Genomic DNA, 17,526 nt, shown 5'->3' on the forward strand with positions numbered 1-17,526 from the left:
ATGTGAATATAGGAAGAAGCATACATGAAAATAAAGTTTAAACTCAATACTTTGTGGAACTTGAAGGGTATTACAGCTTAAGTTTGGGGAATTGCTTTTTCCCTTTTGGATTTTTATATTTTTTTGTAATCTTGAGGTGCAAATTATTGAGTTATTTGTTGATTTGTTTGTTCGTTATTTATTAAAATACCATCAAATGTTCTTTGCTATGTTCTGGGTATGGAGGGAGGATGGCAATATAGATAGGAACCTGGATATGGGGAGAATAAGACTTGCCTTGTTCTGTGGTTCTCAAGTACTTTAGAAATCTAATAGGTCAGATGTTTATAGGCAGATTAACTTAAGGGATACATTAATTAATTGCCAAAGAAGTTCTATGTCTTTGTGAGGTGATTAAAAGCAGTATGAGAATATCATTTTGGCAGTTGTGCTGATCAGTCACTCAATAGGCATTTATTAAGCTTCTGCCCAGTGCCAGGTTCTAGGCCCTGGGTATGCAAAGATAAAAGCTAAAACAGTTTCTGCTTTATATAGGTATATACAAAATAGATACAAGATATTTTTTGGGGGAGGGCACGAACAGCTGGAGGGAATCAATTAATGCCTCATAGAAAGAAGATTGTCCTTGAACTGAGTCTTGAAGGGATTCTGAGAGATAAGAGAATGTTGAGGATAATTTGAAGATGGGTGGAAAGGAGGCAAAGGTCCAATTAGGAAGGGAGTGGCAGTAGGTTTGGTGAAGGCATAAACTGAAGACAGAGGTTGGAGATGTGGAGGTGGAATTGTCAAGATTTGTCAACTGATTGGATATTCTGGGAGTGAGAATGGAGTGTGGAGGGAATGAGGGAGAGTGAAGAGTTGAGGATGATTGAGGTATTAACCTTGGTGAAATCATAGTAAACATGGAAAATTGCTTTTGTTCTCTCACACGCATTCACATTCCTTCAAACAAAGTGACTTCCCCCAGAGTTTTGCAAAAACACTTTGCTGGAAGGTGGTGGAGAGGAGCCAGGAAGCTGCTTGAGCTTTCCCCAGTTTCCCTTGCAAACAACGTTAAATCAAAACGCTAATGGATTCTGGAGTGATAGAAACTACAAAAAGATGGAGTGAAATAATTTTCCAGCTTAAGATAACTTTAGAAAGACCTCAGACAAGTCTGTTTCACTTGGGTAAAAGAGGAGCATAGGCAGTGTCCAGGCAATGGGACGCTCTTAGCCGCAGCACGGATCAGCAACTGAGACCCCTTGGTCCTGGCTCAGCAGGCCAGTTGTGAGGCCTCCAGCCCCAGCACAGAAGGCAAATTACTATCTCTGAAACTTAGGTAACAACACGGACTAATAGGCTGGGACAGCCCAGCCTAGTAAGCAAGCTGCCAGCACTAGAGGCCCTGGCGCATAAAGCCACTGACCAGGCCCTTGACCCCAGCACAGCAAGCTTGGGACAGTGCCCCCTGTGCCCCAGGAGCAGAGCTCAACTTTTAAAACCATGAAATAGGCAAAAAAAAAATGAGCAAGAAACTAAAAAGAGCCTTGACTATAGAAAGCTGCTAATGGTGACAGGGAAGAACAGAAAACTCAGCACAACCTTGTCAAAATGCCTACATGCAAAATCTCATAGGGGAATATGAATTGGTCTCAAACCCAAAAAACTTTCTTGGAAGAACTCAAAGAGGATATTAAAAAGTCAAATAAGAGAGGTAGAAGAAAAATTGGGAAAAGAGAGGTATGCAGTAGACAGTCCACAGCTTGGAAGAGGAAAGACAAAAATTGACTTAAAACAATTCCTTAAAAATACAATTGGCCAAATCAGAAAAAAAAAATCCACTGAAGAAAACAACTCCTTGAAAAGTAGAATTGGCCAAATGGAAAAGGAGGTACAAAAGCTAACTAAAGAAAATAATTCCTTAGAAACACTTTGTTGTATATAAATGAGCAAAGGATTTTGGAAGTTGATTTAATTAATGATACCTTATGATACATTCTGTAACTTTTAGCTATTTCTTTATAAGGCCTATAATTTTGGAAAACCATGAAACCAGTCTGCAGGTATTTTTTGGAAATGATTAAATGAAAATAAGAAGTCTGTCTTAAAAAGTAGTCTAATTATTTTTATTTTTTTTTGTGGGGGTGGAAAGTTGAATAGGAATAGATTTTAGGGTTTTGAGAGTAGCAAAGGATAACATTATCGTAGTTATTCTGTGTCTCTTGATAATGTTATATAATTTATCTATCATGTGCCACGTTCGTAGGTGTTGTGTTAGTGTGAGAGGTTGGTTCCCTTTCAGGAAGCAGAGTATGATTGATTCCACTAGAGGACAGCAGAAGCCCGACCTTATAATTTCAGAATTAATGACACATGTTTAGGCCTCAAGAGGCAAGCATATTAAGATTGAAAATACTTTAACATTTGGAATGTGATAGCTGATGCGAAAAGTTCACGGTTTTCTTGTGAAGAAAATCATGACTGGAAACATTTAACAAGTGTTTTATGGCATTCTGTACTGAAAGGATAACTTAATAGCAACTTGAGTTGACTGATAAATTGTAGTAATAAAAATGTAAGGCAGTTGCTGTAAGCATTGTTGTTGAAGGTCACTATGAGTTTTCTTGATTGAGGTGTAAAAACTAGTGTTTGCTGGAGAAAATTATTTTTTTTCTTTTCCCTTTTTTTTTTGTAAATTCTTTTAGCTTGTGTGAACTTTACAAAATACCTTTCCTTCTGCTACCTATCCTGTACAGGCTGGTACTTGTTCATTGGGGTCTACTTTCCTCTGAGTACAAAGGAAGAGATTTTGCTATCACTTACTGTCTGTTTAAAGCCTCAAAAGGCAAATGTCAGTCCTATAATTCACATATGAAAATGAATTAAGAACAAACAGTGGAGCATGTAGGTATGGGGATGGCAGACATTTGATACCTGAACACTACAGCCCTGGTTTTAGTAGGGATGATTTTCAGAAAAATGTGGGTTTATCTCCTGCCTTTGACACTTCCCAGTTGTGTGAACCTAGGTAAAATGCTTAACCTTTCCCAGTTTCATTTTACTCATCTGCAAGATGAGGCTAATAATGACTATAGCAATTCCCTCTCAGGGTTGTGAGGATCAAATGAGATTATATTTGTAAAATGCTTTACAGACCTTAAAGGGATGTGTAAATGTTTCTTGTTATTGTTGTGGTGCTTAAGTCATTGAAGGTTAAGCATTGAAATAAAAATGTTCATTTTTATATTGGAAGTTCTAGAGTCATCAGTAGTGCCATAACTGCTCATTAAAGGTTGCAAATGTATTGAACACTGGACTTAGAGTCAATAAGACCTGAGTTCAAATCCTGCTTCAGGTGCTTATTAGTTTTGGGACCTTAGAAAAGTCACCTAACTTCTCTGTGCCTCAGTTGTTGGTAAAATGAGAGTGTGGGACTCTGGCCTCTAGGGCCCTTTCTTAGCCTAAGTCTGTGGATCTGATCCTCCTTCACCTCTCCTTTCTTCTTACTTCTCCATCCTTTTCCCTTACTGAGGGGGATTCTTCTGTAATATTCCCATTTTATCTTTGAGCCTGGAAAGTGAGAAGAGGTCTTACGTATGTCAGAGAGGGATCATCCAATAGGCTCAGTGAATTGAGTAAGGAATAAGAATCCTGCCTATTGTATGCCTCCCGGGAAGATGTAGTGAGACAGTGCATCTAAGATGCTTTGTGAATCATAGTGTGTCAGAGGAATGTCGGTTATCTCCCCTTTATGACCAGATGTCATTATTTATCACTGAAGATAAATTTGAGTAATACATCCCAATATATATGTTTCTCTTTGTTTTAATAGTAACTACAGTAAGCAACATTTATAAGGCAATATAAAGTTTGCAGAATCACTTTCCATCTATCATTTCATTAATTCCTCTCTACAAGTATTATTTTCCCCATTTTTCAGAGGAGGCCATGAAGTTCAGGGAAGGTCAAGTGACTTGCTCAGTGGAGGTCACATAGCTAATAAATTAATGTCAGAGGTGGCATTTGGACTCCGACCTTCTGTACTGTCTTCACTGTACTATGCATCCTATTATCTTCTAGATGATTATCAGTACCTTTTTCTTTTCCCAGAGACTTTTTCTTCCCTAGCTATCTTTTTTATTCATAATACTGCAATTTATCAGATGTTTATACCTTAAATTTTGGAAGCTGTTTTGAGTGGAAGAACAATATATTTCTGTTGATTATCTATCCCCTAGCATCCTGAGCTGATTATTCAACTTCTTTTGGCTAGGAGACCAAACCATTTAAATTCTCTCTTTGGTTTTAATGTGTGCCTTGCCTAATATGACAGAAAAAGAAAATGTTGGATGTTGGAGGGGATGTGGGAAAACTGGGACACAAATGCACTGTTGGTAGAGTTGTGAACTGATCCAACCATTCTGGAGAGCAGTTTGGCACTATGTCCAAAGGGCTATAAAACTGCATACCCTTTAATCCAGCAATATCATTGTTGGGTCTGTATCCCAAAGATGTCCAAAAAAAGGGGAAAGGACCTATTTATACAAAAATATTTATAGCAGCTCTTTTTGTGGTGGCTAAGAATTGGAAATCAAATGGATGCCCATCAGTTGGGGAATGGGCCTCAATGGGAATATACCACAACCTGTGGTATGTGATTGTAATGGAATATTACTGTGCTGTAAGAAATGACAAGCAAGATGATTTCATCTAAACCTAGACTTACACGAACTAATGCATAATGAAATGAACGGAACCAGGAGAATGTTGTACACAGTAACAACAGTATTCTTCAATGAAGAACTGTGAATGACTTAGCTATTCTCAGTAATACAATGATCCCAAGACATTTCAAAGGGCTAATGAAGAAGCATACTATTTGCCTCCAGAGAAAGAACTTATATTGTTTGAATAGACTGAAGCATGCTATTTTTCACTTTCATTTTTTTTCTTTTTGTTCTAGTCTTGTACAAAATGACTATATGGAAATGTTTTTCATGATTGCACATTTATAACCTATATCTAATTGCTTACCATCTCAGGGAGGAGGGAAGGAAGGGAGGGAGGGAGGGATAAAATTTGGAACTCAAAACTTTAAAAAAATAGTAGAGATACAAAAAAATGTGTGCCTTCCCCTACTGTTTCCTGAGACACAGTGTTTTTTTCTCAGCTATGGATGTTTATTAAGCTAGGTAATGCCCAGCAAAGGTCCTATTCCCATAACCTTTTCCTTTTAGATTTACAGTCTTTGTTCCCCCCCCACTTAAAAAAAAATAGGATTCAAAAAATTTTAATCTTTTTTGGGAACAGAATTGATAGGTTTTAATGATTCTTCCCTTCCCCCTCCCACCCCCACTCCACACTACAGTAACTCTGTAAATCCCTGTTCTTCATCAGTATGCTGGTAGTCTTCTGTTTAGCATATAATATGTAGCATGGTTCCTTTCTCCAAAAAAGCCAGTTATTTTACAGCTTACTGCATTTGTCAGTGTGGAGTAGAGAACTGTTCTTGCTCATATTGTTTAGATATTGGTAGGAAATTACTTTGTTTGCAAGGTGTCTTCTCAGTGGAACAGTTTTCATTTGGTTTAGGATGTTTGAGACACAAGGCACAGAAACATACCTCAAAATGCCCCATTTCCTTGGAATAATCATCTCCATTGCTAGTGTTCACAGTTGATTTTGTAGCCATCTGCACAATGAGAGAGGAGTCTCAGACTTAGTGTCTCTGTTCCTTCATGTGTTTTCCTTTCCCTCTGACTCTGATTTGTTATTTCTTTTCCTTCTCTTGTTGGATGAATAAATCTGACAAAAAAGTTTTTAATTGTCTCAAATGAAGGTGAAAGATTAAATCTTAATTTAGCAAACATTTTAATCCCAGTGTATGATTAGAGATAATGAGTAGTGCTTGTGACATAGCAAGTTATCCCTGAAAGACCTAAAGCCATAGTCAAGGAGAAGGAGAAATAGGGATAAGAAAGGGATAAGAGATTGGAAAAACAAAAGAAGAAAGGATGATGAGAGTGAAAGAAGATAGATATGTATGGTACAGAGCATGCTCTGCTGCTCCCTTACTGTTGATAACACCATAAATTATCACCCTTGGTATTAGACTTGTCTTGGGAACAATTTTGCATCTGGACCCTTCTCTCCACTGTCACTGTAACGAGCCTCTTTTAGATCCTCATTTCTTCCTACCAGGGCTATAACTGTTTTACTGCCTCCTGCCTATCTCTTCCAATTTATCATCATCATAATAATAGCCAGCATTTATATAACGCTTTAAAGTTTGCAAAGTGCTTTGCAAATATCTCATTTTATCCCCCCAACAACCTTGGGAAGTAGTTGCTATTATTATCCCTATTTTTCAGCTGAGGAAACTGAGGCAAACAGATATCAAGAGATCTGCCCAGGGCCACACAGCTAAGTAAGTATTTGAGGCCAGATTTGAGCTCATATTTTCTTGGCTTCAGGCCTAGCGCTTTATCCCGTGTGACACCAGCTTACATCTTCTACTCCACTGCTTGAGTAAACATGTCATTTTTGCACTTAGAAATCTTTAGCATCTCCTCATTGCCTATAAAGTGAAGTATAAACTTTTGATCCTTTCATTTTAAGATCCTCTACAATTTGACTTTAACCTACCTTTCCCGCCTAATCTTCTGTTTATACCTTTTAGTTCTCTACCCTTTAGCCAAATTGTACAATTCTTTGCCTTCCATCATTATCCTATTATCTCTCTTGACTTTGTGCCTTTGGTCATACTCTCCATGCTCCTGGAATGGAACTTTCCCTCCTGCTTTCTCCTGCTACCCTCATGACCTCTAAATCCCTTCTTTCAGGTTCTGCCTCAGAAGATATGACTTCCATGATGACCTCAGAATAGGCCCCTCCATCCCCCTGCCTTGAAAATTTTTTCTTTTCAAAAATTCCCTGGCTCCTTTGCTCTTATCTTCTCCTTGGAATAGCCTATTTGATCCTGTTTTATAGTTATTTGTGTACCTGTCTGTCCTCCTATTATTGTAAACTCCTTCAGGAGTTATAGGGCCTGTCTTTGCATCTGTAACATTTAGCATATTATTATTTTGTTGCTCAATCAATAAGCATTTATTAAATGTCTGTGCCAAGCACAGAGACAAAAGTAAGACAGTGCCTGCCCTCAAAGAACTTATATTCTAATGGAGGAGACAACATATTCATATATAAGTAGATATAGAATATGTATAAAATGAATATAATCATCAATCAGCAAACTTTTATTAAATGCTTACGATGTATTAGGCACTGTACTAAAAGCTAGGGATACAAAAAACCCCGCAAACGGTCCCTGCCCTCAAAGGGGTAGATAAAATGTGTGTGTATGTATATGTACATATGTATGTATATGTATGTTGTTTAGTTCCAGTCATGTTCCAACTCTTTGTGACCCCATGTGGGGTTTTCTTGGCAAAGATACTGGAGTGGTTTGCCATTTCTTTTTCCATGTCATTTTACAGATGATGAAACTGAGCCAAACAGGGTTAAGTGACGTGTTTAGGATCATACAGCTAGTAAGCATCTGAGGCAAGATTTGAACTCACAAAGACTCATATACAGTATGTGTGTGTGTATACTCTATATACATATACAAACATATACGCATGTGCATTTATAAGATGTGTACAATGTAGATAAAATGTAATTTTAGAATAGAAGCTACTGGCAGTTGGAGGGATCAAGAAAAGCTTCATATAGTTGCTTGAGCTGAATATGAAGGAAACCAGAAATTCCGGGAGGCAGAGGTGAGAAGAGAGTACATTCCAGACTGTTGAATTTTTTTCCTGACCTGGAAATAAATGGCTGAAAGCTTTTTCTAGTATTCTCTACCAGCAGTTCCAATAGGAAGGTTGTAAATAGAAACACCTAATAAAAGCTTTTCAGCACAGCTGAAAATACCAGCAAAGCTGCAGGGAGAGGGATGGGGAGTGGTGGTCCTTACCTATGGTGTACTTGTTAGCTAAGAAATTCTTTTCAGGTTTTTTTTTTTTTTTTTTTGCTTATAGGTCTCTTTCCATACAGTGCTAAGAATCACAGTGGAGAGAAGGATAACATTTTAGATTTTCCTTTCATTACTCTTGTTTCCTTTTGACTAGTCCATTTAAATATATAGATTTTAAAAGAAGTTTTGAATGCCCGGTGTGGGAGATTACCATGTGGTTTACATTTTTTTTTAAAGGTGATGTTAGGTGAGATGTGAAGTAGGTAAGCTATTTGCTGCTGATTGACTGTTTTTATTAAGTGTAAAGAGTACTGGTCTTGGAGATATCTGAGTTCATATTCTGCCTCTATAGCTAGGTAGCTGTGTGATCATGGGCAAGTCTCTTAGTTTCTCTGAGCCTCTGTATGCTTATTTGTCAAACATCATTTAGTTGTTTAGGATCAGATGTATTCAGGAATTGTTTTGTTGGCATGTGATTTCTTAACAGCCTTTCCTCATTAGATTTTTAGTGGGAAAGTGTAGCTTAGTCCATTGTTAAAGTGATTTGGGATGGATAGTCCCGATAGTCCCTCTTAGCTTTACCTTAGCTTTTATCTGGCTTCAGTGACCCATAATTTCAAAAAGATTAAATAATGGTGTGTTCTTTTGTGAAGATAATCCTAGCTAGTTTTTCTAGGTTGTCTGGTTGTGTGAAGGCATGACATTTTATGTCTTCTATTAATTGGCATTCAGAAGCTTAAAGATCTTATAAAGCCAATGCCCTGTGCCACGTTTAGTGCCTTATTTTATAGTCCTGAAAGACTACTTATTTCCAACTTGCAATGTTCTAAAGCTTAGGTAAGCTATCATGAAAGAATATTGGGAACATTGTGATAGCCATAATAAAAGCCAGTATTGTGTTTTAAATACATAAGTACTTTTAATCTTGAAGGTCAATTCATTTTTCTTCGAGAGTTGAATGTAGCTACCTTGAAGGCTTTTTGGATAGTGATGTAGTCTGTACATACTATAGTGGTTTTAAAGAGTGAAGCAGTGACAGTTGGCTTCCTAGACCTGTTTCCTCTTAGTCCTCAATCCTGGACCCCAGTGATGCTCTCTATTCCCTGAAACTTCCCTATCATCATTCCTGTCCTATTGATTTACATATTGATAGTCTGACTGTCTAAATAAGTAATATAGTTCTTGTTTCAGAGAAACTGTTGTACCTCATAATAATTTGTAGTAAGTGAAGATTAAACATTCTGAAACACTCTTTTGCCAGGGTAAGTGTTATTCCATTTGAAATGTAGCAAAGAAGGCATTTAATAGAGGTTTCTAGCAATTGAACTGATTTATATGGAAGTGGGTCATTTTTTAAAATCTAATTCCACAATGAGGAAAAAAGACATTTTAAAAAAGCTTAATCAGTTGTGTATTGAAGCATTGTAATTTGAGATTTGTGCCATTTTAGGTTACTACTTTCCCCTCCCTTTTGGTTTAAAAACAAAAACAAATAAACATCAGTTTTTGCAAGTTTTAGATCAAGATGAGAACTGGCAGATTTTAAGGGAAGGTATCAGAGTTTCTCCTTACTTCTTTCTTTATTCCAAGTTGTTATATGGTCTGTGTTATGGTAGTAAAATTTTTTTTTTTTTGGCGGCTAGGCAGTGGGATTAAGTGACTTGCCCAGGGTCACACAGCTAATAAGTGTTATGTGTCTGAGACTGGATTTGAACTCAGATCCTCCTGACTCCAGGGCCAGTGCTCTATCCACTACGCCACCTAGCTGCCCCTGGGAATAATTTTACTGAATGAGTTTACATGCCATATTTTGTGTAATTCAATAGCTGGCAAAATTTCCTTACTTGAGATACATTATGTAAAAGAACGTATTTCGTTACCTGTTACATTTGTTTCCTTCCTAAAGCTAATTCTTTTGAATATCGTAAGAGATATTTCTTTACCATAAAACTATGTCCTAATGGCAGACTTACCCAACTATCATGCATATGGTTTGCACTGAAACAAATGCTTATTGAATGAGTACTGTTTTCCTTTTATTTGCTGGAAATTTGTAATAATGTGTGAAATATGTAATAATAGACAGAAATTGGAAAAGATAACTTTTTAATTACAGTCAACATAATGTAGATCAGGAATTTTCCTCACTCCCAGGCAATTAGCATATGAACAATCACCTCCACTTTCTTGGTATTGGGTTATGGAATGAGGGTGTGTGGGGGGCAGTTTTACCATTTTCTTATTTACTTGGCTCTGGCAGGATCCATTCATTCTTTGAAATGTTGTTTTTGCTCTCCCCTCAGGTTATTTTTACTTGGTGGCTAGGCACCCAAAAAGAATATAGAGATATAGATGTTTAGTTGTTTTTTCAGCTGTGACTGACACTCCATGACCTCTTTTGGGGTTTTTTGGGCAGAGATGCTAGAGTGATTTGCCATTTCCTTCTCCAGCTCATTTTATAGGTGAGGAAACTGAAGAGAACAGGATTAAGTGACTTGCCCAGGTTCACATGGCTAGTAAGTGTCTGAGGCCAGATTTGAATTCATGAAGAGAAGTCTTCCTCATTCCTGGCCCAGCACTCTATCCACTGCACCACCTAGCTGCCATAGATATAGATAATAATAGATAATGTGAAACTTTGCTATTTCATTGGTTTACAAATATGAAAGAGCCCAAGCTGAGCAACAAAGAAAGGACAGCAACCATCTTTCTATTTACATCTTTATTTTGGCTTTAGTAATACCTTTTACCTTGACATAGAACTTTGCTTAGAAAAAGTTGCATTTTGACACTTGGTTCTGAACAAATTACTTGGTAGGGTCAAGTAGGACATTTGGGTGAGGTATGGAATGTTCGTATGCCATTACTCAGAATCCTCTTTTCCTTTGTTGTTCCTTCTGTCTATCTCAATCTCACTGTAGAGTGTTTGGAGTACTGAAATTAGAATCAGGTGATAGGAGAGCATATCCTGCTTTAGATACTTACTAGCTAAGTAATTATTGACAAGTCATGTAACTCCAGTGTCTTAATTTCATCAAATGTAAAATAGAGATAATATTTGTACTACCTATCTCCCAGGGCTGTTATGAGGAAGGTGCTTTTTGAACCTTAGAGTGATATAAAATGTGAATCATTTTCATCATTATTTATTGTGACTTTGTTGTCATCTACCGGCCTTCAGGTCACTCACTCTCTTTTATTTAAGTATTTCAGATCCTGGCTTACAGTTCAGTTCTATAACCTCCTCTTCCTAACTTGTACTCTCATTGGTGAATGACAACATAAAATACCTTGGTGTTCTAGTTCATCTGCTATTTCTCTTCACATGAACTGTGTATCCACTCAGACCTTGGCTATCCATATAGATTATCATACCCTAGTTCAGTGGTGTTATACTTGAATAGTGATGGAGGCAAATAATCTGGAAGTAAGGATCTCTGTGGGCCATGTATTGACTTAGTTTTGAAATGTAGTATTATTTGTGTTTTATTGCATTTTTATTTATTTTGTGAAATACTTCGTAATTACATTTTAATCTGGTTCAGGCGACAGCTGGGAGTGTTGAGGACTGCATGTAGCCTGCAGGCTACATGTGTAACACCTTTTCCCTAGACCTCACCTCCACACAAAGCTGTTCTACCTCCATGATCTTGAAACCTGAAATTCCCTTCTTTCATCATAACCTTCTCTACCCCTTCCCCCCTCATTCTCTCTGTCATAAATCCATTCTTCATTCTCTTCTTTTCCTCTGCTACATTGCCTCCATTATGGGTTTACTTTGATCCCTTCAGTCTTGACCATTATTAACCAGTTCAACAATGCATTGTCTTCTGCCATCAAATTCCTTACCCTCTTTTCCATTTGTCATTTATACCAAAGTTCAATTCTTTGTTCTCCTAGGCTGTTAAACACTTCTGGAGGAAGTTACACATTATATAATTTTATCTTATCTGACCTCAGTTGGACCTTTGCTATTGTATAGTAATCCTTTTGTTTATTTTTTACTCTCTGTGACACTCTCCTGGTGGCTGTTTCAAACCTTCTCCTATCTCCTCAGACTTTCAATGACCCACCATTCCTCCTCTCTTATCAGATGATATCTCATCCCACTTGACTAAGAAAATTGATACCACTTGCCCTGAGTTCTTTCACTCCCTTTCTAACTCCAAACCTCTATTTGTCTTAGAGAATAAACTGATTTTTCTCTTTTGCCAGAGCTACCTTTTTCTATTGTGTGTTTGATCCACCTTCTAGTTTCTTTGAACAAATGCTTACTGAATGAGTACTATTTTCTTTTTATTTGCTGGAAATTTGTAATAACGTGTAAAATATGTAGTAATAGACAGAAATTGGAAAAGATAACTTTTTAATTACGGTCAACATACTGTATATCAGGAATTTTCCTCACTCCCAGGCAATTAGCATATAGGAGTTTGTCTTAATTATTCCCTAAGTGACTCCCCATTGCCTATTGGATAAAATGGAAACTCTTTACTTTGAGTTAAGGCCATTAACAATCTGTGTCTTTCTTACTTTTCAGCCTTCTTTCATACAACTCCTCTTCAGTAACTCTGTTTTTAAACCAGATTGGTTTACTAGCTCTTCCCCAAACTTAGCATTCTTCTCCTGCCTCCAGTATTTTGCACAAGCCGTTCCTCACACTACAAAGCAAACCGTCATTCTTAGAATCATTTTCTTCCTTCAAGACTGAACTCAGTTGCTACCTCCTCTCTGAAACCAATAGAGAGCTTCTGAACTTTAGTCCTAAATTGCCAACTACTCGTTGAACATCTCCACTTGGATGAGCTATTGGCATCTCAAGTCATCATGTCCCAAATGAGCTCATGACCTTCCTCCCATACCTGATTGAAATTCCCTAATTTGTTGGTTGATGGTATCACCATTTTGGGTCAATTCAGGTTTGTAACCATTGTTGTCATCTTTGATTCTTCCCTCTCCTTAACCTTCTATTTCTAATCAGTTGCCAAGTCATATTAATTTAAATTTACAATATCTCTTGCTTTTCAATGCATCCAACCAATACTTGACTTCAGGAAATCATCCTCTTTTACCTAGTCTATTGTAATAGCCTCTTCTGGGTTTTCTTTCCATTTCCCTTCAACTCAGGTTTATCTCACTCCCTTGCTCAGAGAAAAAAAAAAAAAACCCCTAGCCAAAACTGTTAGCTTTTAGGATTCAGTTGAATGACATTTAAAGGTCTACCTTTGCAGACTTACTTCAAATTTTTTTTTGTCATGTTCTCTCTTCCAGCCAAACTAGATTACTAGCTGTTCTGCAAACTTATTCTATCGCCTGCTTCCTTTTCCTTGTATTTGTTTAGATTGTCTTCCATGCTTAGAATGTAAACTGTCCTCATCTCAATCTTTCATAATATTTATCTTCCTTCACTTTTGGGTGCTACTTTCTTTAGGAAGACTTTCCTGATTCTTCTTTCTCTTACTTGCTTTCTCCCTTGCAGTTGCTTGTGCTTTCTTCCCCATATTTTCCTCGAACACACTGATTTCTCTCTTTTTGGTGAATCCACTCCTTATTTTTTATAATGCTTCTCTGTGGTTATTGTTGTTGCTCTTGGAAGGTAGGGGTTGTTTTGCATTTGTCTTCTTAGTGCTTAACACAGTGCCTTCCATGTTGTAGGTACTTAAATGTTTGAATTGAAATAAAGATGTTAATTAGTTTTTAAAATCACTACCATATTTTATAATGGCTCCCTAGTGACCTAAAAGTTATCTCTATGTTAGACTATAAGCTCCAGAAAAAACCTTTTTATTTCTTCCAGAACTTAGCAAAAGGCCCTGCCCACTGTATGTACTTAATCATTGGGTTTTTAATCAGTGAGAAAATGATTTTTTTGAGTTTACGGTTTCTCAGCAATGGTATTATTATTTTTTTTTATTAATGTGACCAGGACTTTGACTATTGACTACAAATTGAATGAAGAGGGTCGTAATAATAATGACTTTCTTTTACTAATAGAAATTGTTTGAAAATATATATTGAAATTTATGTTCGGTAAAATTCCTTCTGATTCTTCATTACATGCTCAATAATGTTTGAATTTAATATAAAAAGTGAAATGAAATAAATCTTTTGTTTTGTTTTCTCTCTTCTTTTCTGCCTGTTTAGGTATAAGGAAGGTGGTGAGTCATTGTTAATTTTGCTCCCCTCTGAAGAAAAAGGAATGGTTCATGAGCTTTCCCAGAGGAAAGTCCCTGTGAAGGAAATCAAGTAAGAAATGTCTGTTCTTCCTTAATATTGAAATTAGAAATACTGAAGGTATGAAACTATCATTACTATAGTCATTTCATATTTCATTGTCATTGTTTCTTTTTTTTTTCTGGCTGTTGTCTGTTTTGGAAAAACTTTTCCCTTTAATATTTTATTAGAGGTAGTTAATGCCAATTGTGATTTTTACCTTGTAGCATTTTTACCTTGTTCAGTTTGAATCATGTTCTTGATAAAAGGTTTGATCTATCCATTTGCCTTTCTTGAATCATTCATAACAGCCAACAGGATTATGTTTTATGCACAGTAAAGTTTCAACTCAATCATGTTCACAGACTAGTAATAGTTTCGTGCACTTAAAGATTATAGGTAATAAAGGTGGAAAATGACAGTTCTGTAGATACTTTTCTGAAAGTGAAATGATGTAGCTTAACTTTTGTTTTCTTTTGTTACCTAGAATTAATCCAGAAAAGCTTATAGATATCCAGAAGAAACTGGAAGCATTTTTAGCCCAAGATCAAGACCTAAAAGAACGGGCTCAAAGGGCAAGTAATTTTTGAATAGAATAACCATATTCAGATATTTTAGTTTGTGTGGTTGTACTAATGCAAATATTTGTGCTCTCAAGATATAAAGTAAGAAGTCATTGCCTTAGGAAATGGCAGTTTTGGTTTTAGGGTCAGTGCAGAGTATCTCAGTATTCTGTGGCACCTACTCTGCATTGTATTGAATTCTATTATCTTCCTTATTTAAGGGAATATTCTTTCAGTATAAAGGCCTTTTGTAAGTTATGAGCTAATACTGTTTGGGAAAAATGAAATAGTTTATTAGGGGAAAAATGTTAAATTTTGATCATAAAATCCGTAATATTGCATATAAATGTAATGGTATTAAAATCTTTAGTTTTTTTCAGAGGAAGCATTTCAGTCTTGGTATATGCTTAGTTGGCCCTGCTGGAATTCTTTTGAACATAGAATTCTAACCAAAGTGTGGTATTTGGAAAGTACATGTTTAATTGTATACAAGGTGATTTATTTAGAGAGAAGGGAACCTAAATATAAGCCTGTCTGCTTTGAATTGTGATCTGATGGAATAAGTTCAGAAAAAAAAGTTTGTGTGTGTGTGTGTGTATGTATGTTTATAAGCACACATGACTGAACCTTTGCTTTCACTGGTTTAGAGAAGTTCAGGATCTCCCTCTACAAATGCAGATTGGTAACTGTTCTGCAACTTAAAGTCTTAGGGAGTTGGCTGGTTAAGCTCAATGTCATATCATCAGGATGTGTCCAAGATTGAATTTAAATTCCAGATCTTGACCTGAATCCAAGTCTAGCTTGCTAGTCACTATATTATGCTACTTTTTCATAATATTATGTTATAATAGTTAGGTAAGAGAGAAGAGAAACAATATAGCATGGTGGAAAGTTGTCCTTGGAGTTAGGAAGAACCAGGTTCAAGTCTCCTTGTTTTATATACTGGCTTTGTAACTCTGAGCAAGGCACCTCACTTCTCAGTGTCCCAGGCAACTATCTAAGAGTGTAATTTGCAGGATGCATACAGACTTGCATTGATAGAGGGAATTCCTCATAGGGACCTCCCTATACTGATGAAATCACAGGTCTAGTCTCTCCTTATCCCCATACATATATGCATATATTTAAATATACTCCCCCCTTCTCTCTTCTGGTACTACTACCACCCTGGTATAGGCCCTCATTACCTATAGCTAGACTACTGCAGTAGCCTTCTGGTGGGTCTGCCTGCCTTAAGTTTATCTTCTATTTAGCTGTCAAATTGATCTTCCTAAAATGCAGGTCTGATCGTGTTATATCCCTGCCCAAACCCCCAACTCAGGAAACTCCAGTGCCTTCCTTTCACCTTCAGGATCAAATGTAAAATCCTGTTTGGTGTTCAAAAGCTTTCATGATCTGCTCCTTTCCTCTGTATGTCCAGTCTTCTTATATCTTTCCTTCCTCCTCCTCTTTCCCTATCATGTAGTCTTCACTGACCTCCTTGCATTTCTTTACATAAGACACTCCATCTCTAGACTGTAGGCATTTTCACTTGGTCATACCTATGCATATACGAGAGCTGTTACGAAGGTAAAGTAGAAAGGCAATAGATTGGGTGGGGAGGGGTATAAGAGAGTGATTGAGTTGAGAGTGACACCTAAGTTGTGAGCATCCTAGGTGACTGAGAGTATGATGGTACCCTTAACAGAAGTAGGGAAATTAAGAAGAGAGAAGAGTTTTGGGGAAAGATAACAAGTTCAATTTTGGATGTATTGAGTTTAAAATGTCTACAGAGCATCCATTTTGAGATGTTTTATAGACAATTGGAGATGTGAGACTAGAAGTCAGGAGAAAGGTTTGGACTGGATAAATATATTTGTGAACCATCTGCATAGAGATGATAATTGAATCCATGCTAGCTGATTGGAGATCATCAAGTGAAATAGCGTATATATAGAGAAGAGAATAGAAGGCTCTCAGGACAGATATCCGTGATTAGTGAGTATGATCTGTATGGAAGTTCAGCAAAGAAGACTTAGAAGGAGCAGCCTTTTAGGTGAATTCTTCTGGACTTCTCCATCATGCCCCAGGAATATCTGTGTCTTGCAAGATTATATTAGCTCTGGTACTCTTACCTCATCAGTAACCTTTGCTCCTGGGGATCCTTTGACTGGAGTGTAGAGAGCTCCTTCCAGAATCTTCATTTAATGAGGGTACCCAGGCCAGCATTCTCTTTATTTCCTACCTACCTGACTGTGTTCCTTTGGATTTCTCCTTCATTCCCCTTTCACTAGGTTACCCCTCCACCCCCAAATTTCTTTTGTGTGTTGTCTTTCCCTATTAGATTGTAAAGTCCTTCAGGGCAAAGACTACCTTTATATTTTTCATTTGTATCTTTAGTGCTTCAAATAGCATAGTGCCTAGTGCATTGATTGATTGACTAGGAGGAGAACCAGGAAGAGAACAGGGTTATGAAAATCTTGAAACAAAAGAATGTCAAGGGTAAGATGATGATTGGCAGTGTCAGGCTACAGAGAGGTCATGAAAGACAAAGATTGAGAAAATATCATTGGATCTGGCAGCTAAGAGATCATATTTTTGGTTGAATGATAAGGTCTGAATGATGAAGTGGGCAGCCAGACTTTAGAGAGGTGACAAGAGAGTTAGAGGAAAAGAAGTGGAGGCAGCTTTTGTAGATAGCCTCTTTGAGGTGTTTAGCCACAAAAGGGAAGAGCAATATAGGGTGATAGTTAGTGGGGATGACAGGCTCAAGTGAGAGTCTTTTGAGGATGGGAGAGATTTGAGTATGTT

The 17,526-nt window shown here is 37.1% G+C and overlaps 1 protein-coding gene across 1 annotated transcript in view; it reads left to right on the forward strand.

Moving 5' to 3' along the window:
- Positions 1-17,526, forward strand: part of DDX10 (DEAD-box helicase 10) — a 308,073-nt gene that overhangs the window by 51,331 nt on the left and 239,216 nt on the right. Inside the window, exons 10-11 of the mRNA XM_027849599.1 lie at positions 14,105-14,206; positions 14,661-14,748. Coding sequence (XP_027705400.1) covers positions 14,105-14,206; positions 14,661-14,748 — 190 coding nt within the window. The remainder of the gene's footprint in view (positions 1-14,104; positions 14,207-14,660; positions 14,749-17,526) is intronic.

Source organism: Vombatus ursinus, unplaced genomic scaffold (genome assembly GCF_900497805.2).
Source record: "Vombatus ursinus unplaced genomic scaffold, bare-nosed wombat genome assembly UNPS02007612.1, whole genome shotgun sequence".
Lineage (NCBI taxonomy): Eukaryota > Metazoa > Chordata > Mammalia > Diprotodontia > Vombatidae > Vombatus > Vombatus ursinus.